Here is a 25,862-nt window from a genome sequence, read left to right as displayed (position 1 = left end):
GAGCAAGCTGGTTTCGTCAGACATTATACAAACTTTGGTATATCACAGAATGCTTTGCTGTACTTGTGAAATTTTCTTGTCTAACTTGAATTTACATTCCATGGTGATAACATGATAAATGTAGTGTTATTAAAGTAAATGAACACACATACAAAAAAAGAATGTACATATACGTATGTGTAACTGAGTCTCTGCTGTACAGCAGTAATTAACACAACATTGTAAATCAACTATACGTCAATAAAAAATTTTTTTTAAGAAAAAGAAAAGGATTTTAAAAATAGCGTGTAAATTGGTGGGAATGCAAATTGATACAGCCACTATGAAGAACAGTATGAAGATACTTAAAAAACTAGTAATAAAACTACCATATGACCCAGCAATCCCACTACTGGGCATATACCCTGGAAAAACTATAATTGAAAAACACACATGTACCCCAGTGTTCAATGCAGTACTATTTACAATAGCCAGGACATGGAAGCAACCTAGATGTCCATTGACAGATGAGTGGATATAGAAGTTGTGGTACATATATATAATGGAATATTACTTGGCCATAAAAAGAAACACATTTGAGTCAGTTCTAGTGAGGCAGATGACCCCAGAGACTGTTATACAGAGTGAAGTAAGTTAGAAAGAGAAAAACAAATATTGTATATTAACACATATATATGGAATCTAGAAAAGGGTGCTGATGAACCTATCTGCAGAGCAGGAATAGAGACACAGGCTTAGAGAACAGACTTTGGACACAGCAAGGGAAGGAGAGGGTGGGATGAACTGAAAGAGTGGAACTGACATACATACATTACCATGTGTGAAATAGACACAAATGGGAAGTTGCTGTTAGCGCAGGGAACTCAGCCTGGTGCTCTGGGACAACATAGATGGATAGGATGGGGGCCGGTGGGTGGGTGTGAGGGAGGTTCAAGAGGGAAGGGACATGTATACCCATGACTGATTCATGTTGTTGTATGGCAAAAACTAACATAACATTGCAAAGCAATTATCCTCCAATTAAAAGTAAATAAATTGTTTTAAAATAGCATGTAAAAATGCAAAGTCATATTTCACAAATCTTTGAAATTCATGAACCATTCTTTCTATTAAGTAAACCTGTACCAAGAAATTATCCATACTTTAAAGTCCATTTTAATTTTTCCTGGAGCAGATCCCCCAATTTCATAAAATCTATTAAAAATTTAAATATTTAACAAATAAAAATGAAATCTACACCAAATGGAAAAAAACAAAAGAGTGGGTGCTACTTAGCCAAAAAAAAAGGTCGCACAAACTTTCAGGCGCTTGGGGAGAAATAGTAGTTGGCCTTGCCCAACTACTGGACTTCTCTAGACTGGCTGCCTGGCTGACCCCAGGTTCACACGTCATTATGACTTTAGAGCCATAGGCCATTTCTGGTCCAAACCTATGGGGGAGGTTGCACACTCCGCCTCAAGTACCTGTTGGACTGCTCATCTAGAAACATCCACCAGCCTCCGAGAATGGACATCACATTCATAGTTCAGTTTACATGCTGGCCCAGTTTACATCTCTGATGTAAGTGAGGGAAATGGACTGAAAAAGCAAGCCCAGATTCTGGAAAAGAATTTTGTATCCATCAGCAATAAATATCATGATATTGATATCAAGATATTTATAATCATTTTATGGTGAGAAAATGTTCTGTAATTATTTTTAATTGACTGGACAAATAGACCTTAAAACAGGGTTGAGTGGCTTCCCTGGCAGTTCAGTAGTTACAACTTCATGCTTCCACTGAGAGAGCATGGGTTCGATCCCAGGTTGGAGAACTAAAATCCCACATGCCACTCAGCGTGGACAAAGGAAAAAAAAAAAAAAAACAAGGTTGAATTTGAGAGCACTTCATGAAATCTTCATGTAACCGAGAAACCTATCATTTACACATCATTTCCAGACAATTGGGTCTATCCATTTAACACCAATGGGTAAATTTAATTCATAGCAGGAGAGATAAGAAAGCCTTCCTCAGTGATCAATGCAAAGAAATAGAGGATAACAATAGAATGGGAAAGACTAGAGATCTCTTCAAGTAAATCTGAGATACCAAGGGAACATTTCATGCAAAGATGAGCACAATAAAGGACAGAAATGGTATGGACCTAACAGAGGCAGAAGGTGCTAAGAATACATGGAGTGAGTGAAGTGAGTGAAGTCGCTCAGTCGTGTCTGACTCTCTGCAACCCCTTGGACTATAGCCTACAAGGCTCCTCTGTCCATGAAATTTTCCAGGCAAGCGTACTGCAGTGGGTTGCCATTTCCTTCTCCAGGGGATCTTCCCGACCCAGGGATCGAACCCGGGTCTCCCATGTTGCAGGCAGACGCTTTAACCTCTGAGCCACCAGGGAAGAATACATGGAAGAACTATACAAAAAAGATCTTAATGACCAGATAACCACGATGGCGTGATCACTCACCTGGAGCCAGCCATACTGGAATGCGAAGTCAAGTGGGCCTCAGGAAACATCACTATGAACAAAGCTAGTGGAGGTGATGAAATCGCTCACAGTTGAACTATTTCAATCCTAAACAATGATGCTGTTAAAGTGCTGAACTCAATATGCCAGCAACTTTGGAAAACTCAGCAGTGGCCACAGGACTGGGAAAGAATGGCAATCAACCCAATCCAAAAGAAAGGCAATGCCAAAGAATGTTCAAACTACCGCACGATTGCACTCATCTCACACACTAGCAGTGATGCTCAAAATTCTCCCAAGTCAGGCTTCAACAGTACATGAATCGAGAACTTCCAGATGTTCAAGCTGGATTTAGAAACGGCAGAGGAGCCGGAGATCAAATTTCCAACATCCGTTGGATCATAGAAAAAGCAAGAGAATTCAAGAAAAACATCTTTATTGACTACACCAAAGCCTTTGACTGTGTGGATCACAACAAACTGGAAAATTCTTCAAGAGATGGGAATACCAGACCACCTTACCTGCCTCCTGAGAAATGTGTATGCAGACATGGAACAACAGACTGGTTCCAAATCGGGAAAGGAGTACGTCAAAGCTGTATATTGTCACCCTGCTTATTTAACTTATATGCAGAGTACATCATGCGAAATGCTGAGCTGGATGAAACACAAGCTGAAATCAAGATTGCTGGGAGAAATATCTGAGACATATCACCTCAGATACACAGGTGACACCACCCTTATGGCAGAAAGCGAAGGACTGAAGAGTCTCTTGATGAAAGTGAAAGAGGAGAGTGAAACAGCTGGCTTAAAATTCAACATTTAAAAAATGAAGATCATGGCATCCGGTCCCATCACTTCATGGCAAATAGATAGGGAACAATGGAAACAGTGAGAGACTTTATTGTTTTGGGCTCCAAAATCACTGCAGATGGTGACTGCAGCCATGAAATTAAAAGATGCTTGCTCCTTGGAAGAAAAGCTATGACCAACCTAGACAGCTTATTAAAAAGGAGAGACATTACTTTGCCAGCAAAGGTCCATCTAGTCAAAGCTATGGTTTTTCCAGTAGTCATGTATGAATGTGAGTCATTCTATAAAGAAAGATGAGCACCAAAGAATTGATGCTTTTGAACTGTGGTGTTGGAGAAGACTTGAGAGTCCCTTGGACTGAAAGGAGATCCAACCAGTTCATCCTAAAGGAAATCAGTCCTGAATATTCACTGAAAGGACTGATACTTTGGCCACCTGATATGAAGAACTGACTCATTAGAAAAGACCCTGATAATGGAAAACACCGAAGGCAGCAGGAGAAGGGAACGACAGAGGATGAAATGGTTGGATGGTATCACCGACTCAATGGACATGAGTTTGCACAAGCTCCGGGAGTTGCTGATGGACAGGAAAGCCTGGCATGCTGCAGTCCATGGGGTTGCAGAGAGTCGGACACAACTGAGTGACTGAACTGAACCAAACTGATTTAACACCAAACTTTTTTTTAATCTATTGATTTTTTAGTTTTTACATTTGGGTTTTGAAAAGATCACTTTGGCAGCCAGGATCACACCTGTGGTTGCACAGGTTGTACACTGCCCAAGGACATACATTTAAGGTAGTAACATTCACATCACAGACCTCAAAGAACTGTAACTTATGAACACTTCCAGCAGATGGCGGTAAAGCGTCTTGTCCTAACAAAAGCAGGGCAGTCCAGCATCTTGAGGAAGGGGCATCTTTTTCTAATTTGTACAAAGATGCCATCGGCCAGTGCTGGCCTTTTTGGCATGCGTCTAGAGGAAGACAAAACCGGGGACAGGAAAACCACTTAGGCAGCCACCACAATTATCTGGGCTGGAGGAGAAGAGAGGTTTAACTCAGGTAATGGCAATAAGTTTGGAGAAGAGAAAAAAAGATGTGTAAGACTGATGAGGCCAAGTGAAGAGAGGGAGAAAGTGAGGTAGGGATAGAGAATGACTCCAGGTCTGTGTGTGGATGGAACTGCCAGTCCCAGGGGTCATGGGAAGAACCTGTTTCTGGGAATGATTTAGATTTGGGGATGTGGTGAATTTGATTTACCTGCAGAACACCCAGGTGACATCATGGCAGGGCTGGAGGGACAGATCTGGTGACATGGGAAGGAGGATGGAAGCGGGCACTGTGACTGAGAGATTTCCCCAGAAGACTGCGCAGCCTGAGCAGAGCAGAGCAGAGCACCCAAACCAGGGACACCGCCACCTAGTGGGCGGGTGGATAAACGTGCAGAGGCGAGGGCAGGAGATGGTCCCGCGCTCTGCTATTTCCCATCTCCTGTGAGCTGAGCTGTCCATTGTTGGGTTAGATTGTGTCCAGAATGAGAGGACACGGGCTCTTCCAAGAATAATGTGCGTGATGAGCTTTCCTGCATCCTTTTTGGCTAAGAAATCATTCTTTTTACTATCAGTTGTATTCCAGATGGTTACTGTGACTGGAAGTGTGACTTGTGAGAAGTGAGCGGTTTGCTGTAGAAATTTCCAGATTTCCATGGAAGTCTCCACCACTTAACAAATTATGATCTTCCCACAAAATTTGCAGTGAAACATTGTGTGCCATATAAATTCAGTTTTTCTATCGATTGCCAGTTCGCACAAGGATACTCGTTTTCCCAAAATCAGTAAAATCACTCAGGAGTGTAGCAAACTTTTATAGGTGACATGAATATATTTGTCATAACAACATTCGAAAATATTAATAATGATTAACGTTATTTCAAACATTTAAATGGTGAAATCTGCCCCAAGGAATGCTTAGGCTAAACATCCAACAGAGAAAAGAGCTTCTAGGTCTAGATTTTCTGCTGTGTATTCTTTTTTTTCCTCTTTAAAGAGAAAAAGTTCTACCTCTGCTTCGCACTCGAGCACACGATCAAGCTGTTCCTCCCTATAAATTATTTCGGAAGAGTTAGTCCAAGAGCCCAGCTGCACACGGGCCAGCCTCACCCGTGGGCCTGCATTGCGCCTTCTAACAAATTGCTGCCTTTAGCCTCTTCCTGTGGCCGTGTGCGATGAGGGCAGATTTTCCCTTTGAGAATCCAGTCTTTGCATCTGTCTGTCAAGCTGAAAATAACCTGACCTTTAGGGGCTTCCTGAAGGCTGCAAGCATGGGCTGCAAGCTTCCCATTAGCCCTGCCTCTCATACTGATGGTTAATTTGATGAACCCTGGAGAGGATCCTTAACTGCTTCCTCTAAATGCTGGTGACAGAGGCAGGACAGTTACGGTCCGTGATGCTCAAAGAAATTCACCTGTTCAGAAGCTTAAAACTCAGAGGCCCATTTCCACCATCTAGACAAAGAGGTGAGTGGAGCGCTCCTTCCTCCCAGGTTTGGGGCCCCTGGGATCAGCAGGTATAGGAAAGTCCTTTTAATTGTGCTCAGTGGGGTGCTATACATTTCAGCCTAGAGTCAGAACACAAGCTATTTGTGAAGACTTTACAATGACACCTCCTTTGATGGGTTCCCTTTTGTATAATTTGATTGATTGATTTCTTTGGCTGTGCTGAGTCTTCTGAGTGGGCTTTTCTCTAGTTGTGGTGAGCAGGAGCTACTCTTCTTTTGCAATGCACAGCTTCTTATTGTGGTGGCTTCTCTTGTTTTGGAGCACAGGCGTTAGGGCACTCGAGCTTCAGTAGTTGTAGCACATGAGCTCAATAGTTGTGGTTCTTGGGATCTAGACGCCAGGCTTAAGAGTTGTGGTGCACAGGCTTAGTTGCTCCGCGGCATGTGGAATCTTCCCTGACCAGGGTTCGAACTAGAGTCTCCTGCACTGGCAGAAAGATTCTTTACCACTGAGCCACCAGGGAAGCCCCATTGGGCACCCTTTTGAAAAGAAAGAAAAGTTGGGCAACAATCCGAAGGCAGCAAACCATGTTAGATATCTAATATGGCATTCATTTCAAATGCTCCTGTGTTCCATTCCCAACAAGCCTGCTCATATTTTTCAAACCATGGTGCCTCAATCTTTAATTCAGAAAACGCCGTGACTGTGTAAATGAATTGTGGGTAAACACCATATTCCTTGCTTAATAACCTGGAAAAGATGTGAGAATGAATTTGCAGTGATTTAGTGCTTTTCATTATGGAAATGCCATATAAATATTTAACTCTAATGCTTATTTTATTCTAATTTTTTGTTAATCACATTTGCTTAGTTAATATGGCATATTTATGCCAACTTTTTATTTTATTGCCATAGATTTTATGAATGATGGCAATTGCATATGTTGTTTTATTTGAAATTGGGTTGATTGTATAGACTCATGCAAAACTGTCTTAATTTTAGGGCTTAGTATATATGCCATTGTACAAGCAAATCCCCTCAACACACACACGTACACACACACCTGGACACATACATACATTACAACACATTCATGCACATACAATTCCCCCCGGCCCCACATATAACACATTGGCACTTTGCCTTTTTCGCTAGGGAAGGAATTCTTTCTAGGGAAGGAATTTTTTTACAGGCTCATTCATACTTTTGAAGGCAGACAAATTTGATTTAGCAAAACATTCTTCTAAAATTGAGAAAGAATAAATAAATAAATAAAGGTGGAAGGAGAAAGCATTCAGGAGTATAAACCAATTCTATGGATTTTTTTTAATTTTGACTCCAAAATTTTGATAGTATGTGAAATACTTTTAGGAATATTCTTTTCTTTAAACTTTTTCACATTTATCAAATGATACGTTTGCTGAAGTCAGAGCCATGGTTAGGTCCTGAAGGATATGTGAAAAACCCCTGGGGCCCAACAAAGCTCCCTTCCTAGGTCTCGAAGGTATTCCCATTAGGAGTTCACCTTTTAGGTTAAGTAGTTCCTCACCCCCGAGTATAAATCAGTTCTTTCTATCCACTTTCCTTTAGGACATAAGGGACCAGGGGCATCAAGTGAAGAGGAAGGAGATTCTGAAAGGGGTCTCAGCTCTCCTCAGAAATGGCTGCACAGTGAAAGAAACTCGGGTTTTATATTAGGGTTATGTTTTAATAAGGGTTAACTTCTGCTCAGTGTGGGCTTCCCTGGTAGCTCAGAGGTTAAAGCATCTGCCTGCAATGCGGGAGAGCTGGGTTCGATCCCTGGGTTGGAAAGATCCCTTGGATGAAGGAAATGGCAACCCACTCCAGTATTCTTGCCTGGAAAATCCCATGGAGAGGAACCTGGTAGGCTATACTCCACGGGGTAGCAAAGAGTCGGACACGACTGAGCAACTTCACCCTCTTTCTGCTGAATGTGGCTTTAACAAGACAGTTTCTTTTTCTCTCATACAAAAGAAGTCTATAGAAGACAAGGAGGCTCCACGGTCATAAGAGATTCTGGTTCCTTCTATCTTGTTGCTCTGTAATCCACTTCTTACTCTTGGACAAAGGTGGCTGCTCAAATTCCAGCCATCGTGTCCTTAGTCTGCCGGTGAAGAGGGAAGAAGAGCACTGTCCTTTCATTGACAGATACTTCCCAGAAGTACCATGCAACACGACCAGATCTTTGTCACATGACCACATTTATCAACAAGGGAGACTGGGGAATACTGTCTTCATTCCTGTGATTATGGGCTCAGCAAAAAATCAGAGGTCTACCGCTAAGAAAGATGGGGGAGAATTAATGTCAAGGGACAGCTAGAAGACTTTGCCACCGGATCATATATCAGGTCTTTCTAAAATACCTTACATGTCTGTGACCTGAGTACTTTTCAGTTTTCTGGATTTCTTTCCAGCCCCCGACATAAAAACCGCAAATGAGTAAAAGTGATCAAACTCAAAGACCATTTCCAAAGAAAAGCTTTGGAAAGCTCAGACCCCATTCTGTGATTGCCTATTAACACTCCCTTGAAATTTCAGCGGAAATTCTAGAATTGGCTGGGAATGCAGCAAGGGACAACAAGAAGGCCCGGATAGCCCCAAGACACATCCTGCTGGCTGTTGCCAATGACGAGGAGCTCAACCAGGTACGTCTGAAGCATTGACACCAGCCACCAAATGGATTTGCCAAACACATTACTGCTTGTGGACCCAGCTGGTTAGAAAGACTTCCTGCTGTAGTGCCCAGTTACATCTACACTGAAACATTCAGATAGTATAGGACTGAGATCCAAAATAAAATTGTCTCTGGAATAGACTCCATTATATATTCTGAATCTTGCCAGAGCTTCGCTTCCTCTGTAAAACCAAGCTCTGTGTGTTGCTGGGGGAGGTGCGGTACACACGTGTTCTTCTCTTTACAGTTTCCTCACCCAGTCTTTGTTGATGATTTATTCTGATGAGGGCAGAAGTGTCCTTCTTTCTGTTATCAAAACTAACCCTTTATACTTTAAAACTGTTTCCAAAATCAAGTAAATTCCCGCCTTCATTCCCCCCACAGAAGATGTGCGAGGTAGCAGGTAGATAGTATAAGAACTTTCATTTATATTTGTTTTCTGGTCTTGTTTTTTCAACCTGTTTGTGGCTAAGAATCAGTTCCTATTTCCAATCCAACATGAACTGATAATTTCCAAAAATAAAATAAAAAGTAATTACTAGAAAAATCAAAAGACAAAAATATACAAACTACCAGCTACAATTTTGTTGTTACTAGATCCAGTAGATAAACAATAACTCTATCAACTTATTAGACGCTTCCTCGTGATTTCTGTACCGCCTTTGCCACAGATGGGTAATAATAGCTTATGGACGGGCCCTGGTTGCAGACCACACTTGGAGTGGCACTGCTATAGAATGTGCAAAATGTATTAGTGTAGCAGTTCATGTCGATTAGTTAGAGTAAACAGATATCCATTGGGAGGTGCATGGCCAAACATATTTTACTGATGGAATGCATGATCAAAGGAGTGAGGAAGGTTGTTAACTGAGTCTAGCCCTTGCATTAACCTTTGAACCCCACTTTGTCAAGCTGTGCTCCTACATCTGAAGCTCTTTATCCTCTGTTATGTCTGGAATTTCTGAGCTCTGGGCAACATCCCTGGTTCCACCCTGTCTACGCTTTCATTTCACTTTGCTTGTTTTTTTTTTTCTATGCCAAATTGTGGATTGCCTTGATACCTACAGAGAAAAGCCCTACCCGTGAGACAGGGAAAACCAGTTAAATCTCGTGTATCCTGCAGTTTCTTTGGAAAGCAGAGACCAGATTTAACACTTTCTTTGCCAACAGTTAGAATCATTTTTAATCCAGAACCAACATGCTCTTTGCTGTCTGAGCTCACACATCGTCTCTCTTCAGCTGCTAAAAGGAGTCACCATCGCCAGCGGAGGCGTCCTGCCCAGAATCCACCCTGAACTGCTGGCCAAAAAGCGAGGGACCAAAGGCAAGTCAGAAACCATCCTCTCCCCTCCCCCAGAGAAAAGAGGAAGGAAGGCCACGTCAGGAAAGAAGGGGGGAAAGAAATCGAAGGCTGCCAAACCACGGACATCCAAAAAGGTAAGCCTAGTGGCACCTGTGAGCCCCAGACACTCACAGAACAGGAGGGAAGTTGAACCATCCAAAGAGGAGGATGTTGCCAGCATCTCCAAAGGACTGGGGACTTGCCTCAGTTTGGTACCGTGGGTGGGTGGGGGGAGGAAATGATAGGAATGTCTGCGAAAAAGAATAAAGAGGGGACTTCTTGGCAGCCCAGTGGTTAGGACTTCGCCTTCCACTGCAGGGGCCTGTGGGTTCGACCCATCCCTGGCCGGGAAGCTAAGATCCCACATGCCTGGAAGCCAAAAAATCAAACCATAAAAGCAGAAGCAATACTGTGACAAATTCAATAAAGAATTTAAAAATTAGCTGCATCCAAAAAATCTTTAAAATAAATAAATAAATAAAGAGTCTTTGAGACCAGCTCAGATAATCATGCAGGGTCTACTAGAGATTTCCAACCCCAAAACATGGTGGTTTTCACGTTTCCGGACCCCTTTCACTGCCCCCACCAAAATCTTCGGTGAGAGATGCTGGCCTGGAACGCTACCTCCCACCTCCCCCCATGTGGCATGCTGACACAGCTCTAGCCTTCCACAGAGAGTCATCCAAGTTCAGCCACTGGCATTTCAGGTGTTTGGATAACCTGATATGCTACGTAGCTTTAACTCAGAGATGCCATTTGTGGAGTCATATTTTTCATATGCTGCCCAGTACAGCAACTACTAGCGACATTTGGCTATTTAAATTTGAATTTAAATTAATTAAAATGAAATAAAACTCAGTTCCTCCAGCCGCAATTCACATGCTTGACAGTACCAAGCAGCACAAAGGTCGAACATTTCCACGAGGGAAGGAAGTTCTGTTGGACAGCACTGCTCTGGGGGTTTCAAGTTTTCATTCCTCAGACCTCTGTGATGACTAAAAAGATGACAAAAGAGTTCATTTCTCGGCCGCTGTGTCCCAGGGAGTCCTGGGGAGAAGGGAAATTGGACAGTGTACTATGAATGACCCCAGCCTCCATAAGGTGCAGGTGTTGAAAAGAGCAAGAATAACATACCTGTGTCCAGGTTTGAGTAAGGACTGTGGGTGCGTAAGAATCCCTTGCTGCTGCTGCTGCTAAGTCGCTTCAGTCATGTCCGACTCTGTGCGACCCCATAGATGGCAGCCCACCAGGCTCCGCCGTCCCTGGGATTCTCCAGGCAAGAACACTGGAGTGGGTGCCATTTCCTTCTCCAATGCATGAAAGTGAAAAGTGAAAGTGAATTCACTCAGTCATGTCTGACTCTTTGAGACTCCATGGACTGCAGCCCACCAGGCTCCTCCATCCATGGGATTTTCCAGGCAAGAGTACTGGAGTGGGGTGCCATTGCCTTCTCTGAAGAATCCCTTAAATACACTTTATTTTTTGTAGTATCCTTTTTCCCCCAGATTGGTATCCCTTGCTTCCCTCCATCAAAAACAGTAGAACCTAACACCTGACCACTTCCTTTTATATCCAACGGGGTGGTTGCCAAGGGAAAGACTTAAAAGCCACTTTGGGCTTTTTCTGGATGATTTCTCATCTGTCCTTCTGGTTTCTACCAACAGTCCAAACCAAAGGACAGCGATAAAGAAGGGACTTCAAATTCCACCTCTGAAGACGGGCCAGGGGATGGATTCACTATCCTGTCTTCTAAGAGCCTTGTGCTAGGGCAGAAGGTAATAAAGAAAGTTGTAATGTGCTGCCATAAAGCACTACTGCATTTTTATAACCTACTGCTTACAGGCAATGATGCCACCTTCATCCATTCCTTCCCTGATATAACTTTCACTCTGGTCTTGTATTCATTTTTAAATTAAAAAGCTATGGCAGTGTCTTCATTTTGAGGATAAACAAGCTCTTTCGTGCTGAGAATTGTTTATGCTGACGTTGGTCAGCCAGTGGATCTTTCTGGTTAGTATCTTTCTGCTTCCCATGTCCCAGCTATTCCTGTGCTCACCAGAAACAAATCCAGGGCTAACTTTCTCAACCAGCCTTTGGAAGGCCTGCTTTACATGGTGTGATGTAATTTATCATGAAAAGAAAATAGAAAGATATGTTCCCTGAATATCCCTGGTGTTAGAAGTGAATTATTTGCCAATAATTCAGTCTGCTTGCCTTTCTAGGCTTCAGAAAGAAAACAAACTGGGTTATACATTTCAACAGTTTTCAGCAGCACAACAGCAGCCCCCGCCAAACATGCAGATAATTCATTCCCACAAGCATAACAGACAATTTATCTACTAAGTCAACTGGGGCTGCAATAAGACACGTGTGGAAAGAGTCAGTTAATCATATCTCAGGTAGCGAATGTTTGCAGCCTGACAGTGGTAGAACCTCTTTTGAAGCCATTGGCAAGAGCATGTTTTGAGAAGCGCATCAAAGTGGCAGGTTACTAATTTATCACTGATGAAAGCAGGGGAGCAAAGAGTGGAAGTTATGTCCGCTCTAGGGGCTGTCCGTGGTTATGAGATGATTCACTTTCTCTCACTTAAATAGGGGAGCAAGAAGTTCTTGCTCAGGTGGGAAGATGATGGAGAATGGTTTCCATTCCACTCAGTTCACGCCCCTAGGGCAGCATTTCACAAGTGTGGTTCCAGGGTCCCCAAAAGACAAGGTGGCCATACACAGGCAGGTCAGAATCCCGGAACCCATCACTTCCCTCCCGCAGAAGTGGTTGGCTTTGCGTCCCTGTCCCCAGAGGTCTGTGCTGCTCTGAAAAGAATGCTGGGAACTGAAGCTACTCAGAAACTACAACGTCAAACACCAAGACCACCCAGAAGAGAAATGAGGACATAATTTATAGGGAGAAGAAAAGGAAGGGAGATCCCATTCCTGTTCCTGGAAGAGGAGGCAGATTTGTTGTGTGTTGCTAACCTCAGGGTGAATATCAAATCCATTGAGCTCAAAAGAGCCTACTGAAAACCACACACCAGGGAAACTTGAGATGGTTGTTCCACGTAGAGCCGTTTCTGTTGGCAGTCAGTGAAAGAACGCACAGATGTGAAGGTCTTCCGTAGGACTTACCTCGCCCAATTCTCCATCTTCTCTTCCCAATGCAGCTGTCCTTGACCCAGAGTGACATCAGCCATATTGGCTCCATGAGAGTGGAGGGCATCGTCCACCCGACCACAGCCGAAATTGACCTCAAGGAAGATATAGGTAAGGTTCCGAGACTTCAGGAGAAGTGCCTTAGAATAGCTACTGTTCTGGCAAGTTCTCGTGAGGCTGGTCTCTGTCAGCTGGAGAGCCTCTGCTTGGTGGACCCTGTCAATCAAACTCTGCCGTTGTGTTTAACTGAACAGCATTGAAGTATTGGGACTTCCCTGGGGCCTCAGATAGTAAAGAACCTGCCTGCAATGCAGGAGACCCAGGTTTGACCCAGGGATCAAAAAACTAATTTTTTTAATATGCATATATTTTTGAAATTTTTATTGAAGTGTCATACAAAAACAGATCATTAGTGCACAGCTTGATGAATAAAACTGTGTGACCAGCATCATGATCATGAAGCAGAACCTTGCCAGCACCCCACAAGGCCCCTTCATCCCTCATCCCAGGACCATTTTCTCCGAGGGTAACCACTATGATGTCCTGTTTTTTTGTTTATTTGTTTGTTTGTGGCTGCTCTGTACAGCATGCAGAATCTTAGTTCCCCCACCAGGGACTGAACCCACGCCCCCTACAGTGGAAGCACAGAGTCTCAACCATTGGGCCACCAGGGAAGTCCCTACCACTATCCTGTCTTCTAATAGCATAGAGGGGCCTCATCTGTTTTAGATTTTATAGAAGTCGTGCAGTACGTCTCCTTTTGTGTCTGGCGCCTTTAGCTCAGCTTTGTGAAACCTACGGATGTTGTTGAGCCTGGTTGTAGTTCATTCATTGTCTTTCTGTTCAGTGTTCCGTTGTAGGAATATAACAGTTTGTTGATCCAATGTACCCCTGGTGGCACTGGGGCCGTTCCAACATGGGCTATAATGAGCAGTGTTACTCTAAGTATTGTTGTGCTTGTTTTGGGTAAACCTGTACATGTGTTTTAAGCTGCAGTATTGAGAACACCACTGGTAAAAAGGAAATTGACATCTGGAACAAGTTAGGCTGTCTGTAAGGGTATACACTGAATTATTTCACCAGTGGATTGCCCCCTGTCCCACCAGTGGGACCAGGCTAGTGGAGGAACCTAGGAAGGTAAGCTTCCAGACACTAGAAATAATAAGATGGCAACTAAATGGTCACCATCTCACCCATTTTTACAAGACAGAAATGAGTAAAGAAAAGGTTTTGTTCCTGGGATACAGGACTTGCTCCTGAGGTAGGTGATTTGGGGTGGATACTAGTAGCTCAGCCCTGAAGGGCAGCACCAGGGGCCCCAGGCTGCCGGGCTCACCTGTGTGTCCCCCTTGGCATCAGAGGCCACTTGCTTTGCTGAAATGGAGATATGATAGCACTGGGTGGGAGAAAACACAAAAAACAAACAACAAAAACTCGTATTACAGAGAAACAGGGTTTCTCTTGCACATAGAGATGGTGACAACTCCTCCATGCCTCAAACCCAGCCCAGGCTCTACCAACTGCCCTCAACTCACTGCGTTTGGAAAGCCTCCCCCTAGTGGTTTTAATCTGGAGCTCTGCCTTAAGTGTGTCCTAGGACACGACTGAGCGACTTCACTTTCACTTTTCACTTTCATGCATTGGAGAAGGAAATGGCAACCCACTCCAGTGTTCTTGCCTGGAGAATCCCAGGGACGGCGGAGCCTGGTGGGCTGCCATCTATGGGGTCACACAGAGTCAGACACGACTGAAGTGACTTAGCAGCAGCAGCAGCAGCAGCAGCAGCAGTGGCTCAGTTGGTAAAGAATCTCCCTGCAATCAGGAGACCCTGGTTTGATCCCTGAGTCGGGAAGATCCCCTGGAGAAGGAAATGGCAACCCCACTCCAAGATTCTTGCCGGGAGAATTCCATGAACCAAGGAGCCTGGTGGGCTACTGTCCATGGTGTCACAAAGAATCAGACACAACAGGGCGATTAACACTTAACTGTGTCCTAGTTTCTCACACGAAGAAGGCAATGGCACCCTACTCCAGTATTCTTGCTTGGAAAATCCCATGGATGGAGGAGCCTGGTGAGCTGCAGTCCATGGGGTCACAAAGAGTCGAACACGACTGAGCGACTTCACTTTCACTTTTCACTTTCATGTATTGGAGAAGGAAATGGCAACCCACTCCAGTGTTCTTGTCTGGAGAATCCCAGGGACGGCGGAGCCTGGTGGGCTGCCATCTATGGGGTCACACAGAATCGGACACAGCTGAAGCGACTTGGCGGCAGCAGCAGCAGCACCAGCAGCAGCTTCTCACAAATAAAATAAGTTTATTTTTTAAAGTTTTACCTTCTTTTTCATTTCTACAGTATTTGCATTTTTATATCAGGAAAACAATAAAGATAGCTCTATTTTTAAGTAGTGGGTGATAGTAGAATAGAAAAAAACACTAGAATTGAAACAAAAACTCAAGGTCAGATCCCAAACCCAGTGGAGGTTCTGAGTCCTTAATTTTTTAAAAAGATCATTAAGAGTTCATGTCATTGAGACTGCTTTATGAACAAATCAACCTCTAAAAAGGTCCTTTGAAGAGTTTGTGGCGATAGCCAACAATATAACTTGTACCACTGACTTACTCTGATAGCACTCATACTAGTATAACTTCTCCCATTTTATGCCTCTCCTGGTTTTTCTTATGCTTCCTTTTTGCTCTCAAGAGGGATCAGTCTTTTATATCTCCAGTATCCTTTTCCTCTACAGTGGAGACTTCTTCTTCTAAATAAAATATCAAGTTAAGAAATAAAGACATAAGTTGAAAAAAAAGAAAACCTTATTTATCTAACCCTAAACCTTAAAGTTATAAATACTTTTGTTTTCGCAGAATACTTTTGGTTTTGTGTTTTTGTTTTGTTGTTTTTTTTTTTGCCACACCACGGGCTCCGGCAGTGAAAGTGCCAAGCCCTAACCACGGGACCACCACGAAATTCCCTCTTCGCAAACTTCTGAGGCTTCTTTTTTATTGTTGTCTTTCTGGGCCATTTTTAAAATTTCTAATTTGGGAGCGAGGCATTCTGCATCTTCAGAGCAGCTTCTTTGCCTCTTCCCTATTCTGACTGAAGGGCCTAGACCTGCCTCAATAGCTTCTGCTCCTTGTGCTCATTTCACATTCCACAAAAGCAAACCCCTTTGACTCTCCAGGAGACTTATAGTGTGGTACAGTTGGAAACAACATTACTGTATTTTGGAAATATTCTTTCAATCCAGCTGTGATTAACATTTTGGGGAAATAATTCCTATGATACATTAGAAGCAATAGTAAGTGAAATAAAAAATTAAATAATTATTAAAAAAAAAAGAGTTTGCTAGCATCTAAGTACTGTTGGATAGAAGCACAGGGACCCCTGCCGCCAGTGATCACTGGCAACCAGGATTTAATTTTTTAATTTTTGAGGTTTGGTTATTTACTTTTGGCTGTTCTAGGTCTTTGTTGCTGCATGTTGCTTTCTCTAGTTGCAGAGAGTGGCGGCTGCGCTCTAGCTGGGGCACACAGAGGTCTCACTGCAGTGTCTCTCTTGTCACAGAGCACAGGTTCCAGACACGTGGGCTTCAGTAGTTACAGCTCACCAGCTCTGGAGCACCGGCTCAGTAGTTGCGGCTCATGGGTTTAGTTGTCACGCAGCTTGTGGGGTCTTCCCGGACCAGGGATTGAACCCTTGTCCCCTGCTTTGGCAGGCAGATTCTTAAGTGCTGGACCACCAGGGAAGCCCGGTAACCAGGATTTAATTGTGAAAGTTGATTACTACTTTCTAAGCACTTTTTTAAGACGTAGTAAAACTGTTAACCAGTGTAAATTAATGGCTTTGAAAAGGGCAACCACAATGGCTTTCCGCTATTGTCCTTCACAGGTAAGGCCTTGGAAAAGGCTGGGGGCAAGGAGTTCTTGGAAACAGTAAAGGAGCTTCGCAAGTCCCAGGGCCCTTTGGAAGTAGCTGAAGGTAAGTGTGGAATTGGGTCACGTCCCCAGCCACCTTCCCCTCTAGCAGGACATGCTTCACACACATTCAGTTCACAGAGCAAAACAGGCCACAATCAGTCAGGAAGGTGTTTTTAGCATCTCTCAGATAATTTGAGCAGGCCCACATAGATCATTTCATACACCATGGGGTCTATAAAGTGTCTGGATAGTTCAGGCCAATTGGCATCATCAGCTCACCCAAAACCGGTCTAGAATGGCTGGGTAACTTTCTGTGTGTGCAGAAAATGCATGACAAAGTTTACCATTGTGACCTTTAAACCTGTGCGGTGCAGTGGCATTAAGTATACTCAGCGCTGCTTCTCTGTCACCGCTACCTGGTTCCCAGAACTTTTTACCACCTTCTGTAGCAACTCCACATGGGTTGAGTAGTCACGTCCCTCCCCCAGCCCCTGACATCCACCAGTCTGCTTTCTCCCTCTATAGATTTGCCTCTTCTGGATATTTTATATAAATTGAATCGTATAATATGTGATCTTTTGTGTCTGGCTTCTTTCACTTAAAATGTTTGGAGGCTCATCCATACTGTAACTGGTATCAGTGCTTCGTTCCTTTTTAGGGCTGAATACTATTTCATTTGTTTATCCATTCATCACTTGGGTTATTTCCACCTTTGACTTCTGTGAATAGAGTTCCTCTGAACACCTGTGCACAGGTTTTTGTTTGTTTGAACACTTACTTTCAAAGGTAACTTTTTGACAAGTGGGTCTGACTTCAGATCCATGTTCACACCTGCCTCCAGGGACATCTAGTTGGTGCCAAGTGCTGCCCTGGGGCGGGGGCTCCAAGGACAAAGAAAACCCACTCCTGTCCTCCAGCACTAGACAGTCAAGAAGGTGAGACAGACACATAAGTGGGGCACAGAGAGGGAGCCACACACTCTGCTTGGGGAGTTGGGGAAGTGCCAGTGAGGATGCGAGATCTATGTGGGGGCAAGGACACTGTGGGCAGTAGGGACACAGTGTGAGAAGGCAAGGTCAGGAGCCGGCAGGGAGGAGATGAACAGCAGCCGGAGATGGGCCTGGCCCTCGGACTGTGCTAATGATCTGGATTTGACTCCATATAGACTAAGAGAGGTGCTTTTGAAAATAGAAGCTGGGGAATGTCACGATCAGATTGGATTGCAAGAAAACTTACAGGGCTACTGATCAAGAAAGCACGCATGTCCTCACTTTACAGTCTGCACATACCACTCATCATACGATGATAGATAGAATTTCCTTTTTAAAATTTTAAGACATTGGACTTCCCTAGTAGTCCAGTGGCTAAGAATCTGCCTTCAGTGCAAGAGGCATGGGTTCAGTCCCTGGTCCGGAAGGATCCCACATGCCGTGGAGCAACTAAGCCCTTGTGTTATAGCTGTTGAGCTTGTGCACTGCAACAGAGAAGCCACTGCAAGGAGAGTCACGTGCACCACAATGAAGAGCAGCCCTTGCTTGCCACAACTAGAGAAAGCCCTCACATAGCAGCGAAGACCCAGCACAGCCGAAAATAAATAAAAATTAAAAAAAAATTTTAAGACAGTGGCATGCTGACATAAAACATAAGCATCCATGTAGACAGAGATAGGAGAGCTGCAAGCAGCAACAGTGAGGGGACGTGGGAGCTGGGCTGCAGTTCTGGTAATACGCAGAGAAATCAGGAGGCCACCTGCTGAGGGAACTAGAGTCACCTCACACTTGGAAGGGACGCGAGCCAGGTTCCCTGCTGAGAGAAGGGGCTGGATGAAATCTCAGCCCTTACAGGAAGCCAAGGTTCTGACCGACACCTCGGGCTCTGGCTTGTGTGAAGTCCATTTTCTAGAGTAGCAGAAGGGTGCAGAGGGCCCCTCACCCAAGCCCAGGGCCAGGTCACCCATCAGCCGAGTGCCTGCATCTACCCCATCTCTTGTATAACCCAGAGACAGCCCTGAATCGTCCGTGTAAGAGAGGATCCTAACTGGGGGTCTTGGGGAAGCACCTGCAAACTGCCTGATAGGATGGGAAGGAGAGAAAAATAGCTTCTCTACATAAAACGAGAGCCTCCAACATGCTGCTAAAGAGTTCCAGAGGCAGGAAATAGGTAGAGAAGCAGAACGTAAAAGGATGAAGGGACTTCCCAAGCAGTCTAGTGGTTAAGACCCCATGCTTCCACTGCAAGATCACAGCTTCAGTCTCTGGTCAGGGAACTAAGATCTTGTATCATGGGCCAAAAAGTTTAGAAAATTAATAATAATAATTAATAAAAAGATGAAGAGTTACAAACTACTATGTGTGGAATAAAGAAACTACAAGGATATATTGTTCAGCACAGGGAATGCAGCTAATATAGCCAGTATTTTATCATAACGTTAAATGAAGTATAATCTATAAAAATCCTGAAGGACTATGTTGCACACCTGAAACTAGTATTTTATAAATCAGCTATACCTCAATTTAAAAAAGGTCCTGACTGAGAATTTTCCAGAATGAAACCCTTGAGTCCTCAGGTTGAAAACATTGAGTATATTTAAAAAATCAAAATAAATCCAAAACCTGGCCTATCATGGTGGCTTTTCCAAAAAAAAATCCAGAGAAACCTGAAAAGCAGCCCATGGAAAGGCAGGGCATTTGTAAAGATGGTTCTCCTGCCAGCAGACCTGTCAGCAACAAAAGATGCTTGGAGACAGAAGTGTCTTCAAAGCACCAAGGGGGAGGACTGTGCACTAAGAAGGTCACATGTTATTTGTTATTAGTCAACAGGGAGGGTAAAAGGTGCAGAGTTTCAGATAGCAAAAGTTGAGAGTCAGGGGTCCACAGACTCTTGCTGAAAGGACCGCAGAAGCCTCACAGGGAGAAACAGAAATGAATCCAGAAGGACTGAGAGAGCTGCAGGAAACAAGCATGAGCTAAGAAAGCAGATCCCTCTGTTAGGGCCAAGTATTCATGCCCCGGGGCCAAACAGCAGTTATCTCCCTGGGAAGAAGGATTTTGTGTGGGTGCATCTGCAAAAGGGGAGATAGTTCATCAGGGTTTAAATTAGACCTTTTTTTTTTTTTTCATTCAGTTTCAAAACACCATCACTTGTAAGATATGTCCTTATTGTAAGAAGGAATACATTTCCAAGATGGAGTGTCCAGTAGGAGACCCCACACAAAGCCTGGGCACCTTCAGTTTAACAGAAAGCAAAACATGGACCCACCATGCAGAAAGGGCAGCCAGTACCTGTCTTGACCTTGGCATTGGGTAGACCAATGGGGAAAAGCCTCACTAGGGAATTTGAACCACATGCTGGTACGCCTGTGGATTTGCACTGTGGCCCCAAAACCTCAATTGGGAAGGCTGGTGGGACGTGACCTGGGTATGGTAGAGTCCCCAGATGACACAGAAGCAAATGCAACTTCCCTGTGGAAGAACTCATCTTGGTCCAAGCCCACAGCGATTATAAGTGCATCCAGATTCCAGCCGGGAAGCTGGATGGGAGAGGGGTGGGACATGGTGGTGAAAGTGAAGCAGACGGGCCTGGAGTGAGGCAAGTCAGAGGAAGCCAACAGGTGGTGCCAGCGGCAGAGACAGAGAAAGGGGAACTGACTTTGGGCGCGAGCGATGACTCTGATGGGCACCTGTTGGACCTGGGGCTCCAGCAAGGTCACTGGTAAGCAGCTGATGAAAACTGAGGACAAAAATGGTTTGTAGGAGCCAGGGCCAAGTGGCAGCAGAGAGAACACTAGGCCTGGGTGGACAGGAGAAGGAGGGGCTGCTGCACAGGGCCGTGGAGACCAAGGATCGGCCGCAGCCGCAGCCTCCCAGCAGGACAAGGGGCCGCCCTGCCGTCCACTTGACGGTGGTGACTCTGAAAAGGTGCTGGGCTCCCCTGAAGGAAGGTTGTAGAGGCTCCTTGCAGCCACTCTACCATCTCAGAGCATGGTCCCCACCAAGTGAAGGTGACTCACCAGGGGACATCACATCACATAAAGAGTATTAGTAGATGTTTCTACCAAATATCAGGGTCCCGAGCCCCAAGATCACTTGACCTTCACCTTGGCGCCTCTAGAGAACACTAAATCGTTACAACTACAAGCGGGGGTTTCCATTTCCAGTTGCCATGGAAATGCTTTGTTTTAGGCTGACCTGCTACCATGGACTTCCTTCAAAATCTAGTGTAGGGACTTCCCTGACGATCCCCACTGCAGGGAGCCTGGGTCCAATCCCTGGTGGGGGAACTAAGATCCCACATACCATGTAGCATGGACCAAAAACACCAAAGAAAGAAACAACAACAGCAAAAAAAGAAACCTAGTGTAAATAGAGAGTGTCAGAGGGGATGAGAAGGCACGCCATTTTTTCTTGATTAACTTAACACATTTCTTGTTTCACTTAACACTACCACTAGGGGTACATTTCTCTTATTTAAAATGACTTTTAACATTAAAAAGAGTATCATTCAGCTGGTAACATGATCATATTTTAAACATATATAAAATAAATCAACCTGGTTTGTAAGGAGCTGAAATCTCCCCAGTGTATAAGAACAGTGAGGGCCTCAGGGAAGTTGCCCCAAGCAGGCAGTGCCAATCCCCACGATACTGGGTTCCCTTGAACCACAAGGCCAGTGGGAACATTCTGCTTCTGGTGTACAAATGTACATGGTCGGAGAGTCAACCAGTCATGCCCACTGCTGCCTCAGTATTTATATCGATTCCTTAACTCACTCAGTCACTAATCAGACGCTTGGCACCAGCCTGGGCACTGGGAAGGCAGGGCGTTCACAGCTGTAGCCGACAGGCAGGGGACGCCCCTTGCATTTGTCGCCACCCACCCTGGCCTGTGCAGGTATAGCCTCTTCAGCACGGTGGATGGACATCACGAGGAAACACAGCTCGTGTACTGGGTGGGCGTCATACCTTCCAAATAAGTCTTTTAAATCAACCCCACATGCTGCTCTGGAATGCGGCAGACATATATTTGTAAGAAATGCTGCCATAGCAGCGTGACCTGCTCTAAGTCCCCCGGTCTCCCAGAGCCTGGCCACTGCAGGAGGGTGGGGGGGCCTCTGCTAAATTTGGTTCCTTGAGTGGCACAGAGCCCCAGCTCCACAAGGTGGGTGGCTTAGAGGCAAGCAGCAGGTGGCTGCAGCCACCGACGCCTCCAAGGGGCCAGAGAGTGGCCAGTGGATCAGACCCAACCGCTCCTTTGGAGATCAATGGCCACAAGGACTTACCTAGAACTCCTCACTATCAGCTCTGCTTCTGACAATAAAGAGGTTTGGGGGAGTAAAAAGTAAAAATAGGGAGTATGAACTGAAATTACGAGACCAAGCGGCCGTGATTTAACTCCACAACCTATTGTGAACACCTGCTCGCTGCAGGCTTCTCAGGTATACAGGGATGATCAAAAGACAGTCCCTGTCCAAGGAGGTGTACAACCTAGTAGAGTGGGTCTCAACTTAGGGAGGGTCCTCAAATCACCAAGCACAAGGCCTGCATCAGACCTACCAAGTCAGGACCTCAGATGGGGAGAGACGAGAGGGCTTGTCAGTTTTTAAAAGCCATTGTATTAGTCTCCTATCACTAGAAACTATCACAGGCCTGCACAAATTAGCACGAACTTGGTAGCATCGAACAACACAAATGTATTGTCTTAGCGCTCTGGACATCAGAAGGCCGCAGTGAGTCTTAAGAAACTAAAATCAAGGTGCTGGCAGGGCTGGTTCCTTCTTAAAGCAGCTGTTCCTTGCCTGTTCCAGCTTCTGTTTGTGCTAAGTTATTTCAGTCATGTCCGACTCTTTGTGACTCTATGGACTGTAGCCCGGCAGGCTCCTCTGTCCATGGGATTCTCCAGGCAAGAGTACTGGAGTGGGTTGCCTTGCCCTCCTCCAGGGGATCTACCTAACACAGGAATCGAACCGGCATTTATTGGCAGGCAGGCTCTTTACCACTCTCGCCACCTGGGAAGCCCGCTCCAGCTTCCGGCCTCCTGCATTCCTTGACCCCTGGACACATCACTCCCACCCCTGCTCCTCTGTCACAGTGCCTTCGCCTACCTTTGACCTCTCTGCCTCCCTCTTATCAGAACCTGTATGATACATTTAGGGCTCAGCTGGATAGTCCAAGATAACCTTCCCATCTCACTGTCCTTCGCTTAATCACATCTGCAAAGTCGCTTTTTCCACATAAGTTATCATTCACAGGTTCCAGGAGTCAGAGACGAGTCCACTGTGTACCTTTGATTGTGTGTGTGCACATGTGTGCTCACTCATGTACAACTCTTTGTGGCCCCATGGACTGTAGTCCGCCAGGCTCCTCTGTCCATGGGATTTTCCAGGCAAGAGTACTGGAGTAGGTTGCCGTTTCCTCCTCCAGAGGAGCTCCCCAACTTAGGGATCGAACCCACGTCTCCTGCATTGGCAGGCAGATTCTCTACCACTGCACACATACTACCTGGGAAGCCCCACACCTTTGATTAGGAGGCCAGAAGGCAGACCATGTGAACGTCTGCGGCATACTGTCACATCTGTTTCCACTGTGTACCCGAAACTTGTGCCAACTGTCAAAAGCAATTCTGCCACGGCTCTTCCTCTCCCGAGGAGGACGCAGGAGGTTCAGCCTAACCCCCTGGCTTAGCGTGGAGACATAAGAAATGACCTGCAGCATCTCTCTCTCATGTCGCAGCTGCCGTCAGCCAGTCGAGCGGACTCGCAGCCAAGTTTGTCATCCACTGTCACATTCCTCAGTGGGGCTCCGACAAATGCGAAGAGCAGCTTGAAGAGACCATCAAAAATTGCCTCTCGGCAGCAGAGGACAAGAAGCTGAAGTCGGTGGCGTTCCCGCCCTTCCCCAGCGGCAGGTAAGATGTTCTCTTCTGGGCGGGCGGCAGGGATGCTGGGTCAGTCCATCCAGCCTTCTCCCTGGGAACCAGCTGCGCCCCCACTTGGTCACATCCAGCTTGGCCATCCCAGAGGATGTAACCAAGGAGTGCTGGTGGCAGCCAAGCTCTTTGACCAGGCGACAGAGTATAGAAACCCAGTTTCCATCGTTCGAAACACACAGAGAAAGGTAGCCTCCAGGAGGAACAGGAGGCGTTCCTTTTTGAGAGCCGGGTTCAAAGGCCACATGCCCACCAGCTGTCCCTGTCTAGAACACAGAATGGGAAACACCAGGCTCGAAGGCGCTTGCTTCTCAAAGCGTGGTCCACCGACCAGCAGCCCGGAGCCCACAGAGTTAGGATACAAATCTCAGAGTCCCCAGGGGAATCCCATGCTGCTCTGGGGTTGGGCAAGCCCTGCGGCTGAGGCTGGAGAAGTGAAAGGTCCTCAGCAAGGGTTGCTTTCAGGGTTTGGAGAAATGATTGCTGTCTCTGCCACAGACCCCAACTGGGCACGGGAGCAATATTTCAGGCAAATAATGAGGCTGTCTGTCCTCACATGTAGCATGGCCTCTCCCCTTCCACTCACAGCCAGAGGGAGTTATTGCTTTAATTTTGAACAGCCTCTCTCTTGAGAGTCCTCCATAGCGAAGATGATTTACAGTCTGAAGATGTGACGGCTGAGTCATACCAGAAGGCAGAGAGGGAAGGAATGAGGCTTAGCTTCCTGCCACAATTCTATCCCAACCTAAGTGGGCAGTGCTGGGTCTCCATAGGCTGGCCTGGAGACGCTTTGAATGGAATTCTCTGCATACAACTGCGACCACGTGCCAGGATGTTCTGGGCTGGGACATGACAGCTGACCAAGAAGAATTCTTATCAGGCCAGCCCATCCCAGACCCACCCAAGAGGGGCCAGAGTGTCACCACGATGGTTGGGTCCCTGGCAGACAGCTCTCCTGTGGCATCCTGGGGCTTGGGGCCCTGCCCAGAATCATCACTGCTGAAATTACATTGGCACATCCACATGGGTTAGTGAGAGGAAGGTGAAATGCATGAAACAGGAATTAATGAAGATGTGCTTCTTTTGAGCATACATTTGTGCCCTTTAATAAATAATCCGTTTAGCATGGAAACCAGTTTTGAGTGAGCTAATAAAAACTATACAGGCTCTCTGCAAGATCAGGTATTTTAAATACTGAGTTGGTATTTTTTAAAGCTAAGCCGGACTTGAGTCAGGCCACATAGATTCAAACACGGGGCTCCTCACCAGCCAGCCCTAAAACCATGGTGCCTCTCTGAGCCAGTGTGGCACTTGTGAAGTGGGGACTTTACAAGGACCTTGCCCATCTCCTTCCCAAGCTGTCCCTCTCCTGGGGTCAAAAGAGATTGTGTGTGGACCCCCCTGCACACAGTAAGACCTTGAGTGACAGGAACAAGGGCCTGGTGCCAAGATAAGAAGGAACCACGTTGCCCCCACCCCAGGCTGAGGGCAGAGTTCCTTCATGGGCCCCAGGACTAAAGTGACATTGGCTCCTCTTTCCCTTTGGCACAGAAACTGCTTCCCCAAACAGACGGCAGCCCAGGTGACCCTCAAAGCCATCTCGGCCCACTTTGATGACTCAAGTGCATCCTCGCTGAAGAACGTCTACTTCCTCCTCTTCGACAGCGAGAGCATCGGCATCTACGTACAGGAGATGGCCAAGCTTGATGCCAAGTAGCCGCCCTGCGCCCACAGGCGGCCACCACACTCACCAACGGGAAGCAGGAGGATCAGAGTCACAGGAGCGGGGTTTTATCTTTAAAAGGAGAGAGGAAGGGTGACGGCAGGGGAGCGGAGGGCAGCTGAAAGGGAAGCGGGTAGCAGGAGCTGCAGGAGCAGGCCCTGCCCACGGGAAGAGCCCTCTGCATTTCCATTATTTTATATTCTCGTTAAAAAAGAGCCTCAGTCCGTAATTAACCAGGTCTCCACCAGGGTTTTCTTTCTATGTGTTTTCTTCCTGTTGTTTTAGAACTTTTTTAAAAAAAACACAGACTTTGTTTAGATTTTTAGCATTGACTTTTACAC

At 45.7% G+C, this 25,862-nt stretch overlaps 1 protein-coding gene across 3 annotated transcripts in view; it reads left to right on the top strand.

Moving 5' to 3' along the window:
* Positions 1-25,746, top strand: part of MACROH2A2 (macroH2A.2 histone) — a 31,316-nt gene extending 5,570 nt beyond the window's left edge. Inside the window, exons 2-8 of one of the 3 annotated variants that reach the window (XM_068982161.1) lie at positions 8,331-8,437; positions 9,706-9,876; positions 11,473-11,583; positions 12,967-13,066; positions 16,847-16,936; positions 23,603-23,777; positions 25,350-25,746. In XM_068982161.1, the coding sequence (XP_068838262.1) occupies positions 8,331-8,437; positions 9,706-9,876; positions 11,473-11,583; positions 12,967-13,066; positions 16,847-16,936; positions 23,603-23,777; positions 25,350-25,515 (920 nt within the window). In that variant the 3' untranslated portion in view covers positions 25,516-25,746. Of the gene's footprint in view, positions 1-8,330; positions 8,438-9,705; positions 9,904-11,472; positions 11,584-12,966; positions 13,067-16,846; positions 16,937-23,602; positions 23,778-25,349 lie in introns of all 3 variants that reach the window. The other 2 variants (XM_068982160.1, XM_068982162.1) reach the window with 2 other exon arrangements.
* Positions 25,747-25,862: the final 116 nt, after the last annotated feature.

Source organism: Capricornis sumatraensis, chromosome 10 (assembly GCF_032405125.1).
Source record: "Capricornis sumatraensis isolate serow.1 chromosome 10, serow.2, whole genome shotgun sequence".
In the NCBI taxonomy this organism is placed as follows: domain Eukaryota; kingdom Metazoa; phylum Chordata; class Mammalia; order Artiodactyla; family Bovidae; genus Capricornis; species Capricornis sumatraensis.
Note: the sequence above shows the minus strand (reverse complement) of the source record. Positions and strands in the feature narration are given on the sequence as shown.